General features: G+C 46.1%; 1 protein-coding gene across 1 annotated transcript; it reads right to left on the bottom strand.

Moving 5' to 3' along the window:
- Nucleotides 1-7,384: 7,384 nt before the first annotated feature.
- Nucleotides 7,385-18,907, bottom strand: HYPK (huntingtin interacting protein K). Its single transcript, XM_075342793.1, has 4 exons — nucleotides 18,699-18,907; nucleotides 15,013-15,068; nucleotides 11,820-11,871; nucleotides 7,385-7,910 (listed from the first exon to the last, which is right to left on the bottom strand). The coding sequence occupies exons 1-4, from the start codon at nucleotides 18,858-18,860 to the stop codon at nucleotides 7,815-7,817; spliced, it is 366 nt and encodes a 121-aa protein (XP_075198908.1). The 5' UTR covers nucleotides 18,861-18,907; the 3' UTR covers nucleotides 7,385-7,814.
- Nucleotides 18,908-23,086: the final 4,179 nt, after the last annotated feature.

Raw genomic sequence — 23,086 nt, 5'->3', positions numbered from 1 at the left:
TTTTCCAATAAAATGTTTCTTTGGCCCTAAGTTTTTAATTTTCAAAAAGAGTTATAGGCGAAAATTATTGGTACAATTTGTTATGCAACTTCTCCAGAGTCCAAAGTGGCTACTGCTTTTACACAATAAAAACAATTCTAGAAAAAAAAAGAAGGGAATTTTGTTTACTTACCGTAAATTCCTTTTCTTCTAGCTCCTATTGGGAGACCCAGACAATTGGAGACCCAGACAATTGGGTGTATAGCTTCTGCCTCCGGAGGCCACACAAAGTATTACACTTTAAAAAGTGTAACCCCTCCCCTCTGCCTATACACCCTCCCGTGCATCACAGGCTCCTCAGTTTTGGTGCAAAAGCAGGAAGGAGGAAACTTATAAATTGGTCTAAGGTAAATTCAATCCGAAGGATGTTCGGAGAACTGAAACCATGAACCAAAAGAACAATTCAACATGAACAACATGTGTACACAAAGAACAACAGCCCGAAGGGAACAGGGGCGGGTGCTGGGTCTCCCAATAGGAGCTAGAAGAAAAGGAATTTACGGTAAGTAAACAAAATTCCCTTCTTCTTTGTCGCTCCATTGGGAGACCCAGACAATTGGGACGTCCAAAAGCAGTCCCTGGGTGGGTAAAAGAATACCCCAATAAAAAGAGCCGACAACAGCTCCCTCTTACAGGTGGGCAACCGCCGCCTGAAGGACTCGCCTACCTAGGCTGGCATCTGCCGAAGCATAGGTATGCACCTGATAGTGTTTCGTGAAAGTGTGCAGACTCGACCAGGTAGCCGCCTGACACACCTGCTGAGCCGAAGCCTGGTGCCGCAATGTCCAGGATGCACCCACGGCTCTGGTAGAATGGGCTTTCAGCCCTGTAGGAATCGGAAGCCCAGAAGAACGGTAGGCTTCAAGAATCGGTTCCTTGATCCACCGAGCCAAGGTTGACTTGGAAGCCTGCGACCCCTTACGCTGGCCAGCGACAAGGACAAAGAGCGCATCAGAACGGCGCAGGGGCGCCGTGCGAGAAATGTAGAGCCGGAGTGCTCTCACTAGATCTAACAAATGCAACTCCTTTTCACATTGGTGAACTGGATGAGGACAAAAAGAAGGTAAGGAGATATCCTGATTGAGATGAAAAGGGGATACCACCTTAGGGAGAAATTCCGGGACCGGATGCAGAACCACCTTATCCTGGTGAAAAGCCAGGAAGGGGGCTTTGCATGACAGCGCTGCCAACTCCGACACTCTACGGAGCGATGTGACTGCCACTAGAAAGACCACCTTCTGTGAAAGACGTGAAAGGGAGACATCCCGCAGTGGCTCGAAAGGTGGTTTCTGAAGAGCCTTTAGCACTCTGTTAAGATCCCATGGTTCCAGCGGCCTCTTGTAAGGTGGGACTATGTGGCAAACTCCCTGCAGGAACGTGCGGACTTGCGGAAGCCTGGCTAGACGCTTTTGAAAAAATACGGATAGCGCCGATACTTGTCCCTTGAGAGAGCCGAGAGACAACCCCTTGTCCATTCCGGATTGAAGGAAAGACAGAAAAGTGGGTAAGGCAAACGGCCAGGGAGTAAAACCCTGATCAGAGCACCAGGATAAGAAGATCCTCCAAGTCCTATGATAGATCTTGGCGGACGTTGGTTTCCTGGCCTGTCTCATAGTGGCAATGACATCTTGAGATAAGCCTGAGGACGCTAGTAGCCAGGACTCAATGGCCACACAGTCAGGTTGAGGGCCGCAGAATTCAGATGGAAAAATGGCCCTTGAGACAGCAAGTCTGGTCGGTCTGGGAGTGCCCACGGTTGACCCACCGTGAGGTGCCACAGATCCGGGTACCACGACCTCCTCGGCCAGTCTGGAGCGACGAGGATGGCGCGGCGGCAGTCGGACTTGATCTTGCGTAACACTCTGGGCAGCATTGCCAGAGGAGGAAATACATAAGGCAGTCGAAACTGCGACCAATCCTGAACTAATGCGTCCGCCGCCAGAGCTCTGTGATCTTGAGACCGTGCCATGAATGCCGGGACTTTGTTGTTGTGCCGAGACGCCATGAGGTCGACGTCCGGCGTCCCCCAGCGGCAACAGATCTCTTGAAACACGTCCGGGTGAAGAGACCATTCCCCTGCGTCCATGCCCTGGCGACTGAGAAAGTCTGCTTCCCAGTTTTCTACGCCCGGGATGTGAACTGCGGAGATGGTGGAGGCTGTTGCCTCCGCCCACAGCAGAATCCGCCGAACTTCTTGGATGGCTTGGCGGCTGCGCGTGCCGCCCTGGTGGTTGATGTACGCGACCGCCGTGGCGTTGTCCGACTGTATGCGGATCTGCCTGCCCTCCAGCCACCGATGGAACGCCTTTAGGGCTAGGTACACTGCCCTTATTTCCAGAACATTGATCTGAAGGGAGGACTCTGTCGGAGTCCAGGTTCCCTGAGCCCTGTGGTGGAGAAAAACCGCTCCCCACCCTGACAGACTCGCGTCCGTCGTGACCACAGCCCAGGATGGGGGCAGGAAGGATTTTCCCTTCGACAGAGAAGTGGGAAGAAGCCACCACTGAAGAGAGGTTTTGGCTGCCAGAGAAAGGGAGACGTTCCTGTCTAGGGACGTCGACCTCCTGTCCCATTTGCGGAGAATGTCCCATTGGAGTGGACGCAGATGAAACTGCGCAAAGGGGACTGCCTCCATCGCTGCCACCATCTTCCCCAGGAAGTGCATGAGGCGCCTCAAGGGGTGTGACTGGGCCCGAAGGAGAGAGTGCACCCCAGCTTGCAGCGAACGCTGTTTGTCCAGCGGAAGCTTGACTATCGCTGAGAGAGTATGAAACTCCATCCCGAGGTAAGTCAGTGATTGGGCCGGAGTCAATTTTGACTTTGGGAAATTGATGATCCACCCGAATCTCTGGAGAGTCTCCAGAGCAACGGCCAGGCTGTGTTGACATGCCACCCGGGAGGGTGCCTTGACCAGGAGATCGTCTAAGTAAGGGATCACCGAGTGGCCCTGAGAGTGCAGGACTGCCACAACGGATGCCATGACCTTGGTGAAGACCCGTGGGGCTGTCGCCAGGCCGAAAGGCAGTGCCACAAACTGAAGGTGTTCGTCCCCAATGGCGAAACGCAGGAAGCGTTGATGCTCTGGTGCGATCGGCACATGGAGATAGGCATCCCTGATGTCGATTGATGCTAGGAAGTCTCCTTGTGACATCGAGGCGATGACAGAGCGGAGGGATTCCATGCGAAACCGTCTGGTTCTCACATGTCTGTTGAGCAATTTGAGGTCCAAAACGGGACGGAATGATCCGTCCTTTTTTGGCACCTCGAACAGGTTGGAGTAAAAACCGCGACCCCGTTCCTGAAGGGGAACGGGGATCACAACTCCTTCTGTCTTCAGAGTGTCCACCGCCTGAGCAAGTGCATCGGCTCGCTCGGGGGGCGGAGATGTTCTGAAGAAACGAGTCGGAGGACGAGAGCAGAACTCTATCCTGTAACCATGAGACAGAATGTCTCTCACCCATCGGTCTTGGACATGTGGCCACCAGGCGTCGCCAAAGCGGGAGAGTCTGCCACCGACCGAGGATGCGGTTTGTGGAGGCCGAAAGTCATGAGGAGGCCGCCTTGGAGACGGTGCCTCCGGCGGTCTTTGGAGGACGTGACTTAGACCGCCATGCAGAAGAGTTCCTCTGGCTCTTCTGTGGCCTGTTGGACGAGGATGATTGGGATCTGGCTGAGGGCCGAAAGGACCGAAACCTCGCCTGAATTTTCCGTTGCTGAGGTCTTTTTGGCTTGGATTGGGGTAAGGACGAGTCCTTTCCCTTAGATTGCTTAATAATTTCATCCAATTGCTCGCCAAACAATCGGTCGCCAGAAAAAGGCAAACCGGTCAAGAACTTCTTGGAAGCAGAGTCTGCCTTCCATTCGCGCAGCCACATGGCCCTGCGGACTGCCCCTGAATTGGCGGATGCTACCGCTGTACGGCTAGCAGAGTCCAGGACGGCGTTCATGGCGTAGGATGAAAAAGCCGACGCCTGTGAAGTCAAAGACGCTACTTGCGGAGCAGAGGTACGTGTGACTGCATTAATCTCAGACAGACAAGCTGAGATAGCTTGGAGTGCCCACACGGCTGCAAAGGCCGGGGCGAAAGACGCGCCTGTGGCTTCAAAGATGGATTTCATTAGGAGCTCTATCTGCCTGTCAGTGGCATCCTTGAGCGATGAACCGTCAGCCACTGCTACTACGGATCTAGCCGCCAGTCTAGAGACTGGAGGATCCACCTTGGGACATTGAGCCCAACCCTTGACTACGTCAGAGGGGAAGGGGTAACGTGTGTCATTAAGGCGCTTAGAAAAGCGCTTGTCCGGAAAAGCTCTGTGCTTCTGGACAGCATCTCTGAAGTTAGAGTGATCGAAAAAAGCACTCCGTGTATGTTTGGGAAACTTAAACTTGTGTTTCTCCTGCTGTGAAGCCGACTCCTCCACAGGTAGAGGCGGGGGAGATAGATCTAGCACCTGGTTGATTGACGCTATAAGGTCATTTACTGTGGCGTCCCCTTCAGGTGTATCAAGATTGAGAGCAACGTCAGGGTCAGAGCCCTGGGCTGCGACCTCTGCCTCATCCTCCAGAGAGTCCTCAAGCTGAGACCCCGAACAGCGTGATGAAGTCGGGGAAGATTCCCAGCGAGCCTGCTTAGCCGGTCTGGGACTGCGGTCCGTGCCGGAGTCCTCCACGTGATATCTAGGGCCCACCCCAGGAGCATGCTGCGGCGCAGACCGAGAGGGGCCTGGGGACGATGACCCCGCAGTGCCCGGGGCATGTGTAAGGGCCGGTCTGGACTGTAAGGCTTCTAGTATCTTGGCAGACCATTTGTCCATAGACTGAGCCATGGATTGTGAAAGTGACTCAGAGAGTTTCTCAGCTAAAACTGCAAACTCTGTCCCTGCCGCCTGGACAGGGGAGGCCGGTGGTTCTACCTGGGCCGAGGGTCCCACCAGTGCCCGAGGCTCCGGCTGAGCGAGTGCCACAGGACCCGAGCATTGCTCACAGTGAGGCTAGGTGGAACCTGCAGGTAGCATAGCCGCACAAGAGGTACAGGTTGCAAAATAACCCTGTGTCTTGGCACCCTTGCTCCTTGTGACCGACATGCTGTTCTCTCCTAGGAGAGTAATCACTGAGGGTATATAGCCAAAGGCTAAACACTGCGGCCGAACCTAGAAAATGTATACAAATTATATATATATATATATATATATATATATATATATATATATATATATATATATATATATATATATATATATATATATATATATATATACTGTTCGGCACTCTAGGTGGACCAGCACCGTGTGACCGGTGTGGCTTACCGACCGCCCAGAGCGGTGTGTGTCCACCAAATTCCCAGCCTTGGGTCTCCCAGAGCTGCAGCCAGAAGTCCTCCACCGGCAGAATGTGATTAAAACATGGCTGCCGGCGTCCTAAGGGGAGGAGGGAGCCGTGGGCGTGATCAATAAAGTGCGGGATTCTGGTGCCCCAGAGTGATGAGTGAGGGGGGAGGAGGACACTAAAGTATGCTCCAGCCCTCACAGTCGGCGTCAGGCCGATCATCCCGCCCTTACCCCTGACTGGCAGGCCCGGGGGCGGGAGTTTAATGCACTAGGCCGCAAAAGCCGGGGACTAAATTTAATACCGCGGCCGGCAAGCATGCGCAGTCGGCGCGGTAGTCCCGATCGTGACACAAAAAACAGCAGCCGCTGCAGCGTCTGAGACCAAGTGCTCCATGCACCGTCCCCAAGGGGACACAGAGTACCTTTATGATGCAGGGCCTGTCCCTGATGATACTCAGTCTCCTGTCCGTCAGAATCCCACAGGGGCTGCGGAGGGAGCCCGGTCCCAGTGCCTGGATGACCGGTTAGGATCCCACTTCTCCCAGAGCCTCTAAGGGATGGGGAAGGAAAACGGCATGTGGCTCCAGCCTTTGTACCCGCAATGGGTACCTCAACCTTAACAGCACCGCCGACTTAGTGGGGTGAGAAGGGAGCATGCCAGGGGCCCTGGGGCCCTCTTTTCTTCCATCCGATATAATCAGCAGCTGCTGCTGACTAAAATGTGGAGCTTGAGTGAATGTGTGCCTCCTTCAACACAAAGCATAAAAACAGAGGAGCCCGTGATGCACGGGAGGGTGTATAGGCAGAGGGGAGGGGTTACACTTTTTAAAGTGTAATACTTTGTGTGGCCTCCGGAGGCAGAAGCTATACACCCAATTGTCTGGGTCTCAAATTGTCTGGGTCTCCCAATGGAGCGACAAAGAAAATAAAAAAATATATAGTTTTTTGCATCACTCAGATGCAGCTTTTTTTATTTTTCTGCTGATTAAGCCCTATGGCAGTTTGCTTTTTGCAGGACAAGACAGTTTTAGAGATGCAATTTTTATTTACATATGACTTTTTGATAGCGTTTTATCCACTTTTTTAAGCAGTATGAGGATATAGGTTTTTTGGTTTTTTTTTATGATGTATACTGAAAGTATTAAAGGGAATTTGTCACCAGGTTTTTGCATAATGTAGGGGCAGAGATCCTGATTTCAAAGTTGCAGAACTCCACTAACAGCTTTTAGAGGCAGATAATTGCTAAATAATACAGCCATCATATGCTGGCAAAGACGTGGGCACAGTTCCTAAGCCTGCATCAAAGTTAGGGAGCGTTCCAGTATGTCATATATTGAAAAATATGGTTAAAAGTGGCATTTGCCATTAAATCACACGTTGTATTTGATGCAGTTTTTTGTACCTGCGCTAGGAGTCAACACCAGCGGATGGTGAAATACAAAAATTATTCTTCATGCTGGAGGCATTTCTGGCTTTGGCTCTGGACACTTGACACCAGTGGTGACATCTAGAGATGGGAGAATCGATTCCCAGGACTTTGGTCCATTGGATAGATCAGTAATCTGTAACCGCGTAATCCTCCTTACCGCCCCACTCTTCTTTGAGCCTGGCTGCCATTACTTTATCATTGCGGTATAATAAACTTATGGTGTCGCACCAGCCCTACTAATCAGAAGAGCCAGGAATGCTGAGTGAGAACATTCACAGGCCTCCCGTCCAGCGGCCGCAGATTACTGACCTGGCCTATGGACTGGACTCCTGTGAGTCAATTATCCCATCTTCTGATATCCCTACAGTATACAAAAGGTTCACAGATCTCTATAACGGGTCATAGAAACATATGTATGAAGATGTAATAGGCAAGGAATTCTACAGAAAGCGTTAACACATTGGGCACAGTGAGTAGAAGAGACAGTGCTTGCCTTGAGCACCAGCGCCATCTTTCCTCATGGTGTATGACTTTGTGTGGACACACAATAGTAATGATCCCCGACACATCTACACAAAATACAAGGTCATAGGTATTAAAACAACTTTATTTCATACACCTTAATCTACACTGGGCCAATTGTCTGCATATTAAATAGGGGGAAAGTTAATCTCCAATAAAGTTTATTTTTGTGATATGACATGATTGTTCATAAATGATCATATTCAATAAATCAAGGTCCAAAATATTAGTTTAGGCAAATGACAGAACATATTTCCAGGTACTATTTAGCTGCATTGAGCCCAAAACCTAAACTTTGCAATGATAACCTCTACAGAGCAGCTGGTATAGAACTACAAGGCCCAGCATGCCTTTGAGGTTTTGATGTTTTTTTATTCCCACGAACACTGGTGTCCTATGTCCTAATGAACAGTCTGTATTTCAGTTGTTCCTCTGGTCGAGGTTTTCCTGGATGTTATAGAAAGCGTCAGATGAATGTTCTTGGCACGGCTGGAGGCTCAGTTGGTGAGAGCAATGAGCGCCTCTACGACGTTTCCCATGTGTTCCCGCAAACTCCGCTCTGCTACTGACCGGGGAATCTCCATTTCATGCATCTGGAATTAGAGAAAGCATTAACACAAGAACGCTCCATCCTGACACGACACTGAGGCGCAGCAATCATTGTATAAAGCTGGGCATGGAAAAACTTTTCTTCTTTTTTAATTTGGAGGCCAGAAAACTTTTCTGTAACGTAATAATTTGCAGGAATTTAACATTTTTCCCAAATGAAATATCGCTTACATTCAAGATACCCAAACGATATCACTAACAACCTTCACAACCCAATTTTCCTTTGCGTTTTCATTCTTTCCTCCCCTTCATCTAAGAGTCAAACTTTTTTACTTTTCCATCCCCAAAGCCATAATGAGGGCTTTTTTTTTTCCAGGATGTGATTTAGTTTTGAATGACACCAGTCAACGTGCTATGAAAAATAAAAATTAAAAAAAAAATTCGAAAGCAATGACACGTAATAAATGCTTTGAGACCTGTGACGTTTTCATTTTTTGGTGGATGGAACTGTATTGAGTTGATGTTTTTTATGGTTTTAATCAATATTTTGGGGTAGATACAACATTTTGATTGCTTATGCTGGATTCGTATAAATAATTTTGATGGCTTATTGCATTATTTTGCAGTGTTCATGTGACACCACCCCCCCCCTCCCCCAAAAAAATGCAACTCTGAAATTGATATTTTTTTTCCTCCAATCGCCATCTACCGATTAGGATAATTAATTTTGTATTTTGTTAGCCTGACTTTTCCGGACTCAGAAATGCCACGTTTATGTATTTATCTTTAAAGGCTGGGGGCGGAGTGAAAGGGTTATATATTTTTAAAAAAAAAAAAAAAAAAACAACTTTAGATTTTATTTTTAACTCCCTACTAAGCTGAATCTGTTTGTTCACATATATACTGTAATACCTCAGTGTTACAGTATATAGCAAAAACCATGGACTCTTATGAACACCAGCAAAAGGTCTGCCTATATAGGAATATAGCCTATATAGGAATATAGCCATAGCAAAGATTGGAGTCCCTCAGCAAAGCCCTGGATCACATTGCATCCTATCAGTACTCCACAATCATGAGGAAAATGGTATGGGGCAATTCTCTCAAACAGCGTGCAACCGGGTCACGCTCTGTAAATACCCCTGTCAGAGATTGACAGCAGCAATTAAGGAGTTAACAGCAGCAGGAACAGCTCCAGACGCTGCTGAAAGAGGCAGAGGATTGCTAAATAACACAAGTGTCTGCCTGACATACAAGTATGTCATTTTTGGAAGGGGTTAACGTGTTGTCATTTTTGTCTTAAAATGTACAGTTGGTGGAGCAGCACTTCAGGAAGGGAAAAAAAAAAAAAAAAAGGCACAGCATAAGAAATAATGTATAATAATCAGTAAAATTGTAGGTCTGATTGGTTAAGCCTGTAGCTCCACACACCAGTCCTAATCAAAAGGTGTCCTGGAGTGAGATACGTACCATCTTACTATTGCCGTACGCCTCCACCGGAAAGCTTATGATGAATTGACAGGCGAGATTCACCGCGACCCCTCCCAAACCATCTCCAAGCACTTCAGCGCAGTTGGCCAGGACTTTTACATCCAAGTTGTGAAAACATTTTGCTACATTTGGATGAGTTTTACGTTCAGAAACTGGTGAAAACTCCTTTGATAAATAGAGGCTAAAGTGCTTTAATGCGAGTCTCATAGAAATGCATAGCGAGACTCAATTCTGATCTATGAGATGCTAAGAGAGTCACCTAACCCAAGTGTGTCAGTCAGAAAAAAATAGCAGCCAAGATCTGATATTACAACAAAGTGCCTGGTACAGTGAGAGAATGACTACTACTATTTTTGACAATTAATAATATAAAGTAAACTCCCCCAAGTGCTGCTCTAGAAGCACAATTATTTTTGTTAACTCCTTCACCCCCGGGTGATTTTACATTTTTGTTTGGTTTTTTTTTTTGCTCCCTTTCTTCCGAGAGCCATAACTTTTATATTTTCCATCAATCTTGCCATATAAGGGCTTATTTTTTGGGGGACGAGTTGTATTTTTAAATGAAACCCTACGTTTTACCATATAGTGTACTAGAAAAACGACAAAAAAAATTCTAACTGTGGAAAAATTGCAAAAAAGTGCAATTGCACAATTGTTTTGGGGATATATTATTGACAGTGTTCACTATATGATAAAACTGATGTGTCGCTGTGATGCCTCAGGTCGCTGCGAGTTCATAGACACCAAACCTGTAAAGGTTTGCTTTTGTCTAAAGGGGGTAAAAAAAAATTCACACGTTTGTCCCAAAAAGGCACACTTTTTGCGCCATTTTCCACGACCTGTAGCGTTCTCATTTTTCGGGATCTATGGCTCAGTGTCTGCTTATTTTTTGCACATTGAGCTGACGTTTTTAATGGCACCATTTTTGCGCAGATGCTACGTTTTGATCGCCTGTTATTGCATTTTTTGCAAAATTTGCGTCAACCAAAAAACGTAAATTTTGGCATTTGGAATTTTTTTGCCGCTACGCAGTTTATAGATCAGATGAACTGATTTTATATTTTGATAGATAAGGCATTTCTGAACGCGGTGATACGAAATGTGTATATTTTAACCCTTTCATTTTCAATGGCGCGAATGGAGAGCGATTTGAACTTTTAGGTTTTGGGGTTTTTTTTGTTAATTTTAAAAAAAAAAAAATTTAATTTTACTAATCCCCCTAGGGGACTAAGGATTAGCAGTCTGTTTGCTTGTGCATTTCTGTAGAGCACAGCTCTGATCTGCTGAAATGCTGCTCTCCCCTCACACACGGTGCTCTGCCGGCAGTAAGAGGAAGTGACTCATGATAGCTATAGGAGTCATCCCATGACCATGTACTACCATGGCAACCATCGGCTCCATGTGATCACGTCACGTGACTTCCAACAGCGGCAGGTGAGTGAACATTTACCCCTGCCGGCATGTACATCGCACTGTCTCATTTTCACAACGCGAACTAAGGGGTTAACAGGCACAAGTGAATCCACCTGTCCCTGCGAGGCACACATGTCAGCTGTTCAATTCAGCTGTCATGTGCTGAGAGCTCTGCCGGCTATCCGCACCAGCTGGCGGTGATTACCCTGACCCAAACCATGACATATCCAGTACGTCATGTATCGTCAAGAGGTTAATCACCAAACTTTAATCAAGTGAATGGAACTGCAGCACTCAGTGTGCGAAGATGTGGTCCACTATGTACACAGCTTACATATGACGGCTATCAGCTGTTTGTTGCAGTTGCCGGACCCCACCAGTTTGAAATTAAAGACCTCCCCTAAAGAGAAGGCATCAATGTATTCAGCCCAGACAACCCTTAGGGTAAGAACGCACTTTGCTTTTTACCTGCTTTTTTGCTGCTTTTTCAACTGCAGCGTTTAATGCCAAAATGGATGTGTTCTGCTTTTCAAGCAAAGTCTATGGGAATTTGGGTTTCTAGACCGCACTATGCTGTTCAAACTGCAGCCTTTTTGTGGCAGAAATTTGGGCAAAAACCCAGTTTTGCAGTGCAAAACCCAAATGGCAAAAACAATTGACATGATCATGATTAAGGGTGATTGTTTCACCTGAAACGCGTAGTGCTGTGCTGGTAATTTCATCCATTGTCTGCATGCTGAAATAAAGACCATGGCTTTCCTCGCCTGAAGAGCTGGATGTTCCTCCTTTCTTTTGTTTGACTGTTTAAACTTTAATTTAGCAGTGTTCAAAACGCATCTCTCTAAACGCAATGGAAAAGCAGGTAAAAAGCGCTAAAAACGCGGCAAAAACGTATGCGTATTTACCGCAATTCTGTGCTCAAAAGCAACTTTGGCAAAATCAATTTCTGCCAGAGGATGCGTTTGGAAATGCAACTAGGACGACGCAAAGTGCGGACATAGCCTTTGGCTCCACATCTTTGGGGCATTACCAAACTAATTCATACTCACAATCAGCTCCACATCCTCCTTCTTGATGGTAACTTTTGCTAGTTCTTTTTCTCTGTAACAAAAAAAGCATTATACCAGTAGACTATAACTAATGGCACTGTTTACATGATATTGCATATTCTCAATTTACAATAAAAATGGGAAAAAAATGCAAGATCCGGGAGGAGGATGTCGCAGCAACACAGGGACCGCACAGGATCAATAATACAAGTTTAACATGTTTCAGGCTTCTTTAAGCACATTTTATACATAGGTATATTGCAGTAGAAATTCACCAAATTGCTACGCTAGAACTATAACCCTTTCATTCTATAGACCATGGGGTCCCAACTTGAGGAAACTTCAATTACTATTGTAGAAAGACCCTTTAAAAAGCACTGGTCTAGTATGAAAAAAATATGTTCAAGGCCTCATTCACACCTCAATATTTGCCATCAGTGTGTGTATGCCAAAGCCAGGAATGGAACTTACAAAGAAACCTATGAAGGAAAGACTTGAGTTTTGGTGACATTCCTGGATTTGGCATACAAATACTGATCAAAATACTAATGTGCCTCTGCAGAACCTCTGCAGCTAATGAGCTATGTGCGAGTACACTTACAACAAATAGTCTTAAAAGGGAATCTGTCACTAGGTTTTTACCACCTAATCTGAGAGTAGCATAATGTTGGGGGCAGAGATCTCAATTCCAGCGATGTGTCACTTACTAAGCTGCTTAATGTAGTTGTGATAAGATCACATATTAATCAGCAGTAGATTATCATTAGTGGACTACTTGGTGTGCTGCCAGGTAGTCCAGCATATTCATGAGCTCTGTATAACTGATAGATCTGCAGCAGAGAAAACAATGATTTTATCAAAATGACAGCAAACAGCTCAGTAAGTGACATCACTGGAATCAGGGTCTGTCTCTACATCATGATGCTCTCAGATGGGAGAGCAAAACCTGGTGACAGATTCCATTTAAAGGGGTGGTTCACCCAGATTTTTTATGGTCTAGTTCGATATTATATTGAGAAACCATGTTTCTCTCAAATACCTTGTGTTGGCAATAGTGCCTGTGAGAGGCGCTATTGCAGACCACTGTTCCCCGTCCAATGACGTCACCGTCAAATGCTGTACACGTCACATCCGTGCAGCCGGCTACATTCTTCCAGACTCTGAGCTGTGAGCGGTGTTTCACTGCTGTCAAAGCCCATCTGCTCCCACTCCCAGCACAGCGCGTCTCCTGCTCCCCCTCCCTCCTCACAGAACGCTGCAAGCAAGAGACGCGCTGAACTGTGAGGGAGGAGGAGCAGATGCGCTCAGAATGTAGCCGGCTGCACGGATGCGACGTGTGCAGCATTTGACGGTGACGTCACTGGAGCGGGAACAGCGGTCTGCAATAGCGCCTCTCACAGGCACTATTGCCAACACAAGGTACCGTATTTTTCGCTTTATAAGACGCACCTGATTATAAGACGCACCCCCAAATTTGGTGAAGGAAAAGAGAATTTATTTTTTTTTAATGTTAAATGGGGTCCATCTTATAATGCCAGTGTCCCTCTAACAAATCATATAGGGTATATGTCCCTCATAGCCCCCCATCCTAAAATTAGCCCCCTTAATCTGGATATGGCCCCCTTATATTGAATATAGCCCCCTTGTGATGGCACACGTTCCCCTGTGCTGCTTATGGCCCCCTATGGATTGCATACATTCCCCTGTGCTGCCTATGGCCCCCTTTGGATTGCATACATTCCCCTGTGCTGCCTATGGCCCCCTTTGGATTGCATACATTCCCCTGTGCTGCCTATGGTCCCCTATGGATTGCACACGTTCCCCTGTGTTAGATAACGCCCCCATGCTGCTGCCCATGGCCCCTATAGATCGCACAAGTCCCCCTGTGTTAGATATCGCCCCCATGGTGCTGCCCATGGCTCCTATAGATCGCACAAGTCCCCCTGTGTTAGATATCGCCCCCATAGTGCTGCCCATAGCCCCTATATAGATCGCACAAGTCCCCCTATGTTAGATATCGCCCCCATAATGCTGCCCATGGCCCCTATAGATCGCACAAGTCCCCCTGTGTTAGATATCGCCCCCATAGTGCTGCCCATGGCCCCTATATAGATCGCACAAGTCCCCCTGTGTTAGATATCGCCCCCATAGTGCTGCCCATGGCCCCTATAGATCGCACAAGTCCCCCTGTGTTAGATATCGCCCCCATAGTGCTGCCCATGGCCCCTATAGATTGCACAAGTCCCCCTGTGTTAGATATCGCCCCCATAGTGCTGCCCATGGCCCCTATATAGATCGCACAAGTCCCCCTGTGTTAGATATCGCCCTCATAGTGCTGCCCATGGCCCCTATATAGATCGCACAAGTCCCCCTGTGTTAGATATCGCCCCCAGGCTGCTGCCCATAGTAAAATTAAACCCTCTTTCCTTACCTCCTCCAGCGCTGATCTCCCTCCTGTCTCCCTCCGTGCTTCTGTTCCTTACTTCCTGGTTCTCAGTGCGGTCATGTGATCGGCACAGCAGACTGAGATCTCTGCCTGCCTGATCACAGTGGAAGCAGGGACACGGGGAGAAACGCTGGAGGGGGTAAGTAAAGCTTTTTTATTTTAGAATGAGCAGCAGCCTGGGGGCCAAATCTAACACAGGGGGCATGTGCCATCACAGGGGGGCGCAGGCTCATATAATATGCACCGCTGCCCCAGCCCATCACTGCGTGCGATTTCAGCACCACTGGAGATGGACAGCGGCTGTGCATATTATATGAGCGGGAGCAGGAGATCAAAGGCTGCAGCCCGCAGCGTTCCCCTGCACTCCAGAGCTGCTGCCCCCACCTCCCCTGGACCCTGCAGTGTACATATATATACCCCACCCCCGTATATTCGGCTTATAAGACACACCCCCTACTTTCCCCCAAAATTTGGCGGAACAAAAGTGCGTCTTAGAAAGCAAAAAATACGGTATTTGAGAGAAACATTGTTTCTCAATATAATATTGATCTAGACAAAAAATATGGGTGAACCACCCCTTTAAGAGGTTATTCTATAGCATCTTGTTATTTTACTGCGTTGTGTAAATTGTAATCCTACACGTCCCTTAAACTTGCTCATTCTGTAACATGTACAGTAAAGATAGGAGCCTTAGGACGCATCAGAATAGCTGACGTGACTGGATATTAGTGGTAGTGATGGTCTCACCGCTCTTGCTTGGCTTTCTGCTCCCGTGACCGCCTGTCTCCAATCACTGACATGGCCTAAAAAACAAAATACAATCAGACCGGAGTATCTCACTTCCACTACTCAGCTGGAGTGGGGTGTACTTCTATAAGGCGGGTATATTATGGAAGCATGGACCTGCTCCAATTTAACGACTACAAGCCCTGCTGAACCCACAGCCGATTTATTCAATGTGCCACTCAGTCTTTTTGTGCAGCTTACATAAAAAGCTGCTACATATTGAGTTGTCAAGATGTTGCCAGACCAGACCCCGAGCAGCACCTGTGGGTGTGACGTGCGCAGCATTTCAATGAACCAAAGTGAAATCCACTAGAAATCTGCAGCATTTCCACAGCGATATCAGCACCAAGTGCTGTGGAGTCTTTCTATACAATAACTTGCAGCAGATCCTGGGCCCCTTCGTTTTACCAGAATGACTATCACGTCTGAACCGTCAGATAGGTGCAAGAGCTCCAAAAGGTAATAGTAAGGCTGTGCACAGTGTGTTTTTATCTCAGTTTTTGATACTTTTTTTAACCCCTTTACCACCCAGCAATTTTCAATTTCTCCCTCCCCTTCTTCCTAGACCCATAACATTTTTTATTTTTCTGTCAATCTTGCCATATGAGGGATAGTTTTTTTTGCAGGACGAGTTGCATTTTTGAACAACACCATTCATTCTGCCCCATGTTGTACTGGAAAATGGAAAAAATTCCAAGTGTGGTAAAGTCGCACCCCTTTTTTTTTTCTATTTACCATGTTCACTATATGGTAAAACTGAGCTGTTAATATGATTTCCCAGGTCAGTACGACTATGTAGATTCCAAAAACGTATAGTTTTACTTTTATCCAAGTGGTCCCAAAAACCATATTCAGAATTTTGTTTAAGTGAACCTGTCTGGTGCAATATGCTTACTCAATACCACAAGCAGTTCTAGGTGTATATTCGTAATCCCTGTCTAATTGTCCCTGTATACATTAGCATAAATAAAGAGATCTGTAGAAAAAGTATTTCTAAAAATCTTTTACCGTATGCTAATGAGCGAGGGGACTAGTCCCAAGGGCGTTAGTTCCCCGTCCAATCGGACTCCTTAGCATGTTAGTACGTCCCTGTGGGCCCCTGTGAACATGCTAATGAATGTGCAGCGTCACAGGATAATCTCACCTCTCCGCTGCCATCGCGTCCGACGCTGGATTTTGGCTCAGTGCGCATGACCCCGTAGTTTCGGTCATGTGCACTATGAAGCTGGGTGTACGCGTCCTGGTTTTAAACTGAAGTAGTGCGCATGACCAAAAATGCCGGGGTCATGCGTACTGAGCCGAAATCCAGCAGCGGACACGATGGCAGCGGAGAGGTAAGTGATATCATTCTGGGACACTGCATTTTCATTAGCATGTTAGTACACCCCTCTGGGTGTGCTAACATGCTAAGGGAGCCGACTAGCCAGGGGAGCTAACATCCTGGGGACTAGTCCCTTCACTCATTAGCATATAATAAAAGATCTTTAAAAATACTTTTTCTAAAGATCTCTTTATCTATACTAGTGTATACAGGGACTGTTAGGCAGGGATTAGAAATACACATCCAGAACTGCTCGTGATTCTGGGTGCATATTGGACCTGGCAGTTTCCCTTTAAAAAACAAAATTGCGCTTTTGTCTCCATTTTCCAAGACCCGTAGCGGTGTAATTTTTCTGGGGCTGTGTAAAGGTTTATTTTTTGTATCTTGAGCTGATGTTTTTAATTATACAGTTTTTGGGTAGATGCGATGTTTTGATCACCTGTTATTACATTTTAATGCAATGTGGTGGCGACTCAGTGACTAAAAAACATAATTCTGGAGGAGTTTTTTTTCCTAGCTACACTGTGTACCAATCAGATTAACTGATTTTATACTTTGATAGATCTGGCATTTCTGAACGTGGTGATACCAAATATGTGTATTTTTTTATTATTGTTTTATTTTCAATGGGGAAAAAAGGGGGGGTAGGTGATTTGAACTTAAAGGTTTTTATTCTTTCATATTTGTAAGAACTTTTTCTCTACATTTTTTATTTCTCCCCTCCTAGGGGACTTTATGCCTGCACTGTCCATTTGCTGTGCAGAGTGATGCTCCAGCATTCTTCTGATCAGGAGACATGCTGATCTCCTGGGAATGCCATTTACAGGAACTTTGTCACGACAGGGACAGGGATCATCAGCTGACCCATTTGTGCCCTGTGATTGGCTGCACTGTTACTAGTGAGGAGTCAACTCTACTTTTCCCGACACAAACATTTTCATGCTCGGTACTCGTTACTGAGTATAATGGAAGTAAATGGGAAATTCTTGCATTTTTCCACAAAATCCTCAGATGAAGGAACAAAAACCTGCTCACAGATTCCCATTAATGGCCACCAGGGGCTGGACTGTAGGCCGGTCCTTGGCGCCTTTTTCCTGCCCGATGCCTTAGATTGACGGATCTGTGCCCACTTGTGCATATACTTAGAGACCTGTCTATCCAGAGGGGTCCGGCCCGTCTAACCAGACTGCAGCGCAGCTTAGTCCCCAGCAGTAAAAAAAAAAAAAAAAAAAACAGGGAAAAAAAACAAACAAAACCTGTTTTATTACTGAAACACTGCAATATTTCAGAGTCAAACACTCCAGGCTGGGATAATACAGCCAGCGCCTGATTGGGCGGCGTGTTTCAGCTGACAGCTTCTCTTAAAGGGAACCTGTCACTTACAAAATGAATTCTGACCTACAAACTTGATGATGTGTATTCCTACCCATCCCTGTGTTGTAAAATTGTGGAATATGAATGTATAAAAAAAAAGTTTTATTACTTACATGTTTTCTATGTACATGATCAGAGGCTCTAGTCCCCTGGGCGACCCCCGTGGGCGTTTACATGCTTTCTGTGGTATCACGCCTGTGGGCATGATACCATGCACATGAGTGACATCGCCGTCAACTCCTCGAGATCCTGCGCACTTCTCATTTGTGCAGCCTTTTTATCCAGGTGCTTGCTTGTCGGCTTCTGACGCGCACTGCGCATGGTTGGAGCCACAGGAATCTTCTGATCATGCGCAGTGCGCTTGTGAAACCGGCAAGCAAACACCCGGATAACAAGGCTGCGGGAATGGCAAGCTCACACGATCTCAAGGAGATGACGGTGACAGGGGCATGATACCTTGGAAAGCATGCAAACGCCCATGGGGCGATGCGATTCCCAGGGGACTAGAGCCTCTGATAATTTACATAGGGAATACGTAAGTTATACAACTTTTGTTTTTATACATTCATATTACAACACAGGGATGGGCAGGAAAGGGTTACTAGGCCACACATCACCCTGCTTGTAGGTCAGAATGCATATGTGACCTGACAGGTTCCCTTTAAAATAGAAGTTTATTGTTTTTTGCCTCCCCGGAACTTCGAAGCAATAATCAACGAGGAGGACACTATTAACAAATTGTCTTAAAGAAAACCTCTCCTGCTGCTCTCAGCAGCCAATCACAGCACAGCTCGCACTTCCTATACTGATCTAGAGAAATGTAAGCTGCGCTGTGATTGGCTGGGCTCTTTACCCTGGTAAACAGACAATGGGGCCAGAGGCCGGCAGTGCGCATGTGCACAGCCCAGGACGGCGGCTCCCCCAGGCTCTCCCCTCAGTGAGCGCCTCTCACCGTCTCCAGGTTGGAGCTCTGGATCTCCTTCTCCTCCGCGTAGTCAGTGACTCTCTCCAGATCGGCCGCCCCGCTGTCATGTTTGCGGTGTTTGTCCGTCGGCCGCTCACTGCAGTTCTCCTCTGTCTCCAGCTCCAGCTCCACGTCCCCTTCTGCAGCCATGATTCCGCTGTGCCGGAAACTATGACAGGAAGCCGAGCGTGGAACTGTATTTCCGGCAGCCTCGATTAACGTCACTTCCGGTTGTAGGCGAACTGGGATCGTGGCTGGGACATAAAGCTTGTGTCGCCATTTTGGAAACTGGCAAATGCCATTCAGTCTCTAACGCTGTCTAGTTATAAAAGTTGATCTTTTTCTCCTTACAAAAACATTGTTTTTCTTATTCAGATAAGATTAATTTGCTGATATAATTTCTCTGTGATCTAAAATCCACTGACCAAAATATCATCACTGCTTTATTAAGTAGCAAAGGTGCAAAATCACCAAATGGTTCTCTACTGTGGTAGTGATGAGCGAGAACTACCATGCTCAGTGCTCGTAATAAGGAGTGGGATGGGGATGCTCGGATGGGGGCGAATTGAGTACCTGAGTATAATGGGGAACTCGAGCATCTTTCTGGAAAGTCTTCCGGAAAATTGCTCGAGTCCCCCAGTGACTAGGGTTTTGAGTCGAGCCTGTCCAAGCGTCCGCCTGGTCGTTACGAGCACCAAGACCCAGAGCATGGCAGTGCTCACTCATCACTAGTCTCTACATATTATTTGTGAGGACCTAAACCTTCTCCCTAAATACATTAGGAGGAGGAGGCCTCTACCATAATTTTCCCCAAAAATGGAAATAACTTGCTTGTACATTAGAAGACCCTTTAAGAAGCACTCCCACAACCATCTTTATTGTTTTAATCTGTATACGTGCATGTACTGTAGTGTGAGTGTATTAATATAGTCACCTTCCGCCGCTCTCTCCAGTGTCCAGCACCGCTCTGCTCCTCTTCTAATGGATGTCACCGCTCTTTAGACTGTCCGGGTCGCATTGCGCATTGTGACTTGTAGGCCTTGCTCCCATTAGATGAGATATGCTAATGACTCTCTACAAGCGTGAGCCAAGTGTTATCATCTGTGCTCCAATCTTGTGATCAGATGACAGATGTCTGTCCATTTGTATATTGCACTGCACTCAGATGACATCAGTTCAGTCCAATGTTTCACATGTTTCCATAGACTGTAATAGGCTGTTGGCTAGGTGCTGTGCTTCATATTTGTGACTTGTGCCCTATTGCAGGCATCATCTTTGGGCAATCACATCCTCCATGAAGTGGTAGGTTGAGAGTGGTTGTTTCATCAGGACAGGATTTTGCCCATTTTACTTCCTTTATTAGCCTCTTTACGACCTATACATCCTAGGTCGCCTCTTTCCCTTTAATGCATGCTCACACGCCTGCATTGTTCCCCGCACATGTCGGCTGATCTGGTCAGCAGACATGTGCAGCAAACAGGCAAGGGTGGATCGGCTCCTGTTAACCCTTTAGATCATGCTGTCAAACTATGACAGTGTGATCTAACACGCTCTGTGCTCTTCAGAGGGATACTGAAGCATTTCTCTGAAAAGCGGAAGCGATAGGATAGTACAGGCATAAAGACCCTAATGGAAGTACTAAAATCTATAAAAATGTAAAAAAATGTTTTAAAAAAATGTTTTTTTGTTTTTTTTTTTAAATGAACTTCAAATCACCCCCTTTTGTCCCTTTGAAAATAAAACAATAAAAATAACCCACGTATTCAGTATCGCCGCATTCAGAGATGCCCAAGCTTTCAAAATATAAAATCAATTAATCTAATCAGTAAAGGGCGTAGTGATAAAATCAAAACGCCAGAATTACAGTTTTTTGGGTCACTGCAACATTGCATTAAAATGCAATAACAGGTGATCAAAACGTCGCATCTATGCAAAAATGGTATAATTAAAGACATCAGCTCAAAACGCAAAAAATAGTCTTTAAATATGGACTCCATCAGCAAGCAGAAATGTGACACAAAATCACTAAGAGAAGAAATGTTAACAGAATTCACATTGCAAATTATATATTAGTAAATAGATTGCCTAGACTTGATAACGCTGGTGTAGTTACTGTGACATTCAAAAGGGTAATAATGTTTTGAAATTTTGACTTTCAGGCTTCAAGTCTCACCATCTAATACAGTTTTGAGTGTGGGACTACCTTCGTTTTATAGACAATCATCTTGGCTATCTTATACATAAATTTGACTTGAAACTACTCAGCATATTTTTTTTGTTATGTAGATTCTTGGCATGTCACTGCATTGTTACTGTTTTGCTCTTGGTTTTTGAAAAATCTTTTTCTTCCTGTATGCTACAAATTACAATCTTTTCTCATATTCCCTAATGGCTCAGTGTGTTAGGCCCATTTCACACGTCAGTGAAAAACACAGACGTTTTTCACTGGCGTGTAAAACACGCACATGTCCCTGCGTGTGCCGAAAATCACGGCACACGTGGGTTGTCTAAGTGCAATCCGGGCTCCGTTCTCCGTGGCCCGTGATTGCACTTAGAGATTCACTCACCTGTGCCCGCTCCCGCTGTCCATGGTGCTGATCGCTCCCGCGGTGCAGCATCCGGCCGGCGCTGACCCCCGCAGCAGCTGCTTCCGGGTCGGCTGTGTCGCGCATAATGAATATGCGCGACAGTAATCAGCCGGCACAGAAGGAGCCGGCAGAACGGGCTGCAGAGGACATCGCTGGACGCCGGGTGAGTTAAAATGTTTTTTATTTTAAAAGCACGTTTTTTTCTGGCACGTGTTTCACGGACCACACCACTGCGTGGTCCGTGGAACATCAGTGATGCCAGAAAAAAATGGACATGTCTCCGTGCAGCAAACACACACACGCGGGTACGCCGCACGGAGACACGTGCAGTGAAAAATCACTGACGTGTGAGCAGATCCATTCATTATAATGTGTCTGCGTATGTCAGTGATTCTGGTACGTTTAAAAAAAAAGCACAAACGTCCCAGAATCACTGACGTGTGAAAGGGGCCTTATTAGGTTGATTCCCAAGCGACAGTCACTGGATCAAATCGAGGAGCAGCCATGAAGAAGATTTTCCAAGAAAAGAGGAACAGCATCATCCAGCTCATTGATAGCAGGCCAAGAAAATTGCCAAACTGCATCATGTGAGTGCCATGACAGGTGGAAGAATAATATATGAATTCCTTCATCCACTCAAAAGTCAAGAGGTGAACATCCAGGCAAAATATCGGAGTCAACAAGTCGGCTCATCACAAGGTTTGGCTCAAGTTTACAAAAAAGTACGAAAATTGAACAGTAGAAGATTGGAAACAGGTGATATAAAGTGAGGAGACGAAAGTGAATGGATTAAGCTCTGATGGGTGCAAATGTGTTTGGAAGAAACAAGGGAAAAAGAGGTTAATGGATTGAGAAATTGAAGTAACTGTCAAGTTCAGTGGAGGGAGCCTGATGATATGGGATTGATTCACAGCCAAAGGCGTTGGATACTTGACCAGGAATGATGATGGTCTCAATGGTGAGCTATGTGTGAGTATCCTACAAGACAAGATATTTTGTATACGCAAGTACTATGGGTATAACAAGGACAGTGTTCCAGCAGGAAAACGATTCGAAGCATATGTTGAGACTGGCGAAGAAATGGTTCAATGACAATGAAGTAGAGGTGCTTGATTTGCGCCACAGTCCCCAGACCTCAACCCAATCAAAAACTTGTGGGTAGAGTTGAAGAAAAAGCTGTATACCTACCCAAGTGAGTATACCAGTATGCACCAAAATAGGGAACATGTAGAAGAAACCTGGGATTGGATTTCGGTTGAGACATGCTTGAGAAGAATTCAGGCAGTGTTGAAAGCCAAAGGGGGATTTACAAAATACTAACAAAATAATAAAAATAAAAATTTAGATTTTAAATAGCAAAACAGTAACAATGCAGTAACATGACAAGAAACTACATAACCAATCATATGCTAAATAGTTGGAAGTCAAAATTATGTATGAGATAGCCAAGATGATTGTTTATAAAATGAAGATAGTCTCACTCTCAAAGCTGTAGTGGATGGTAAGCTATGGAGTCTGAAAAGCAAAAGTTTAAAATATTGTTACCCATTTGCTTGTCACTGTATATTGAAAATCCATGTCAGTATAGATGTGGAATCCTGATATAAAGATATAGAGGGAGCTCACAAGTCCAAGTGTTTTTAGTCTCCCTCCACTCAGCCTGAGGCCTCCGACACACTCACGTGCCGCCGGTCCGTGTGTGCCATTTTTTACACGGACTGGAGACACGTGCACACGGGGACCTAGGTAATCCCTATGGTTAGGAGACACGTAAGTATTTTGGAATGG

The sequence above is a fragment of the Anomaloglossus baeobatrachus genome, chromosome 4, assembly GCF_048569485.1.
Source record: "Anomaloglossus baeobatrachus isolate aAnoBae1 chromosome 4, aAnoBae1.hap1, whole genome shotgun sequence".
Lineage (NCBI taxonomy): Eukaryota > Metazoa > Chordata > Amphibia > Anura > Aromobatidae > Anomaloglossus > Anomaloglossus baeobatrachus.
This window is presented reverse-complemented; position numbering and strand designations above follow the sequence as displayed.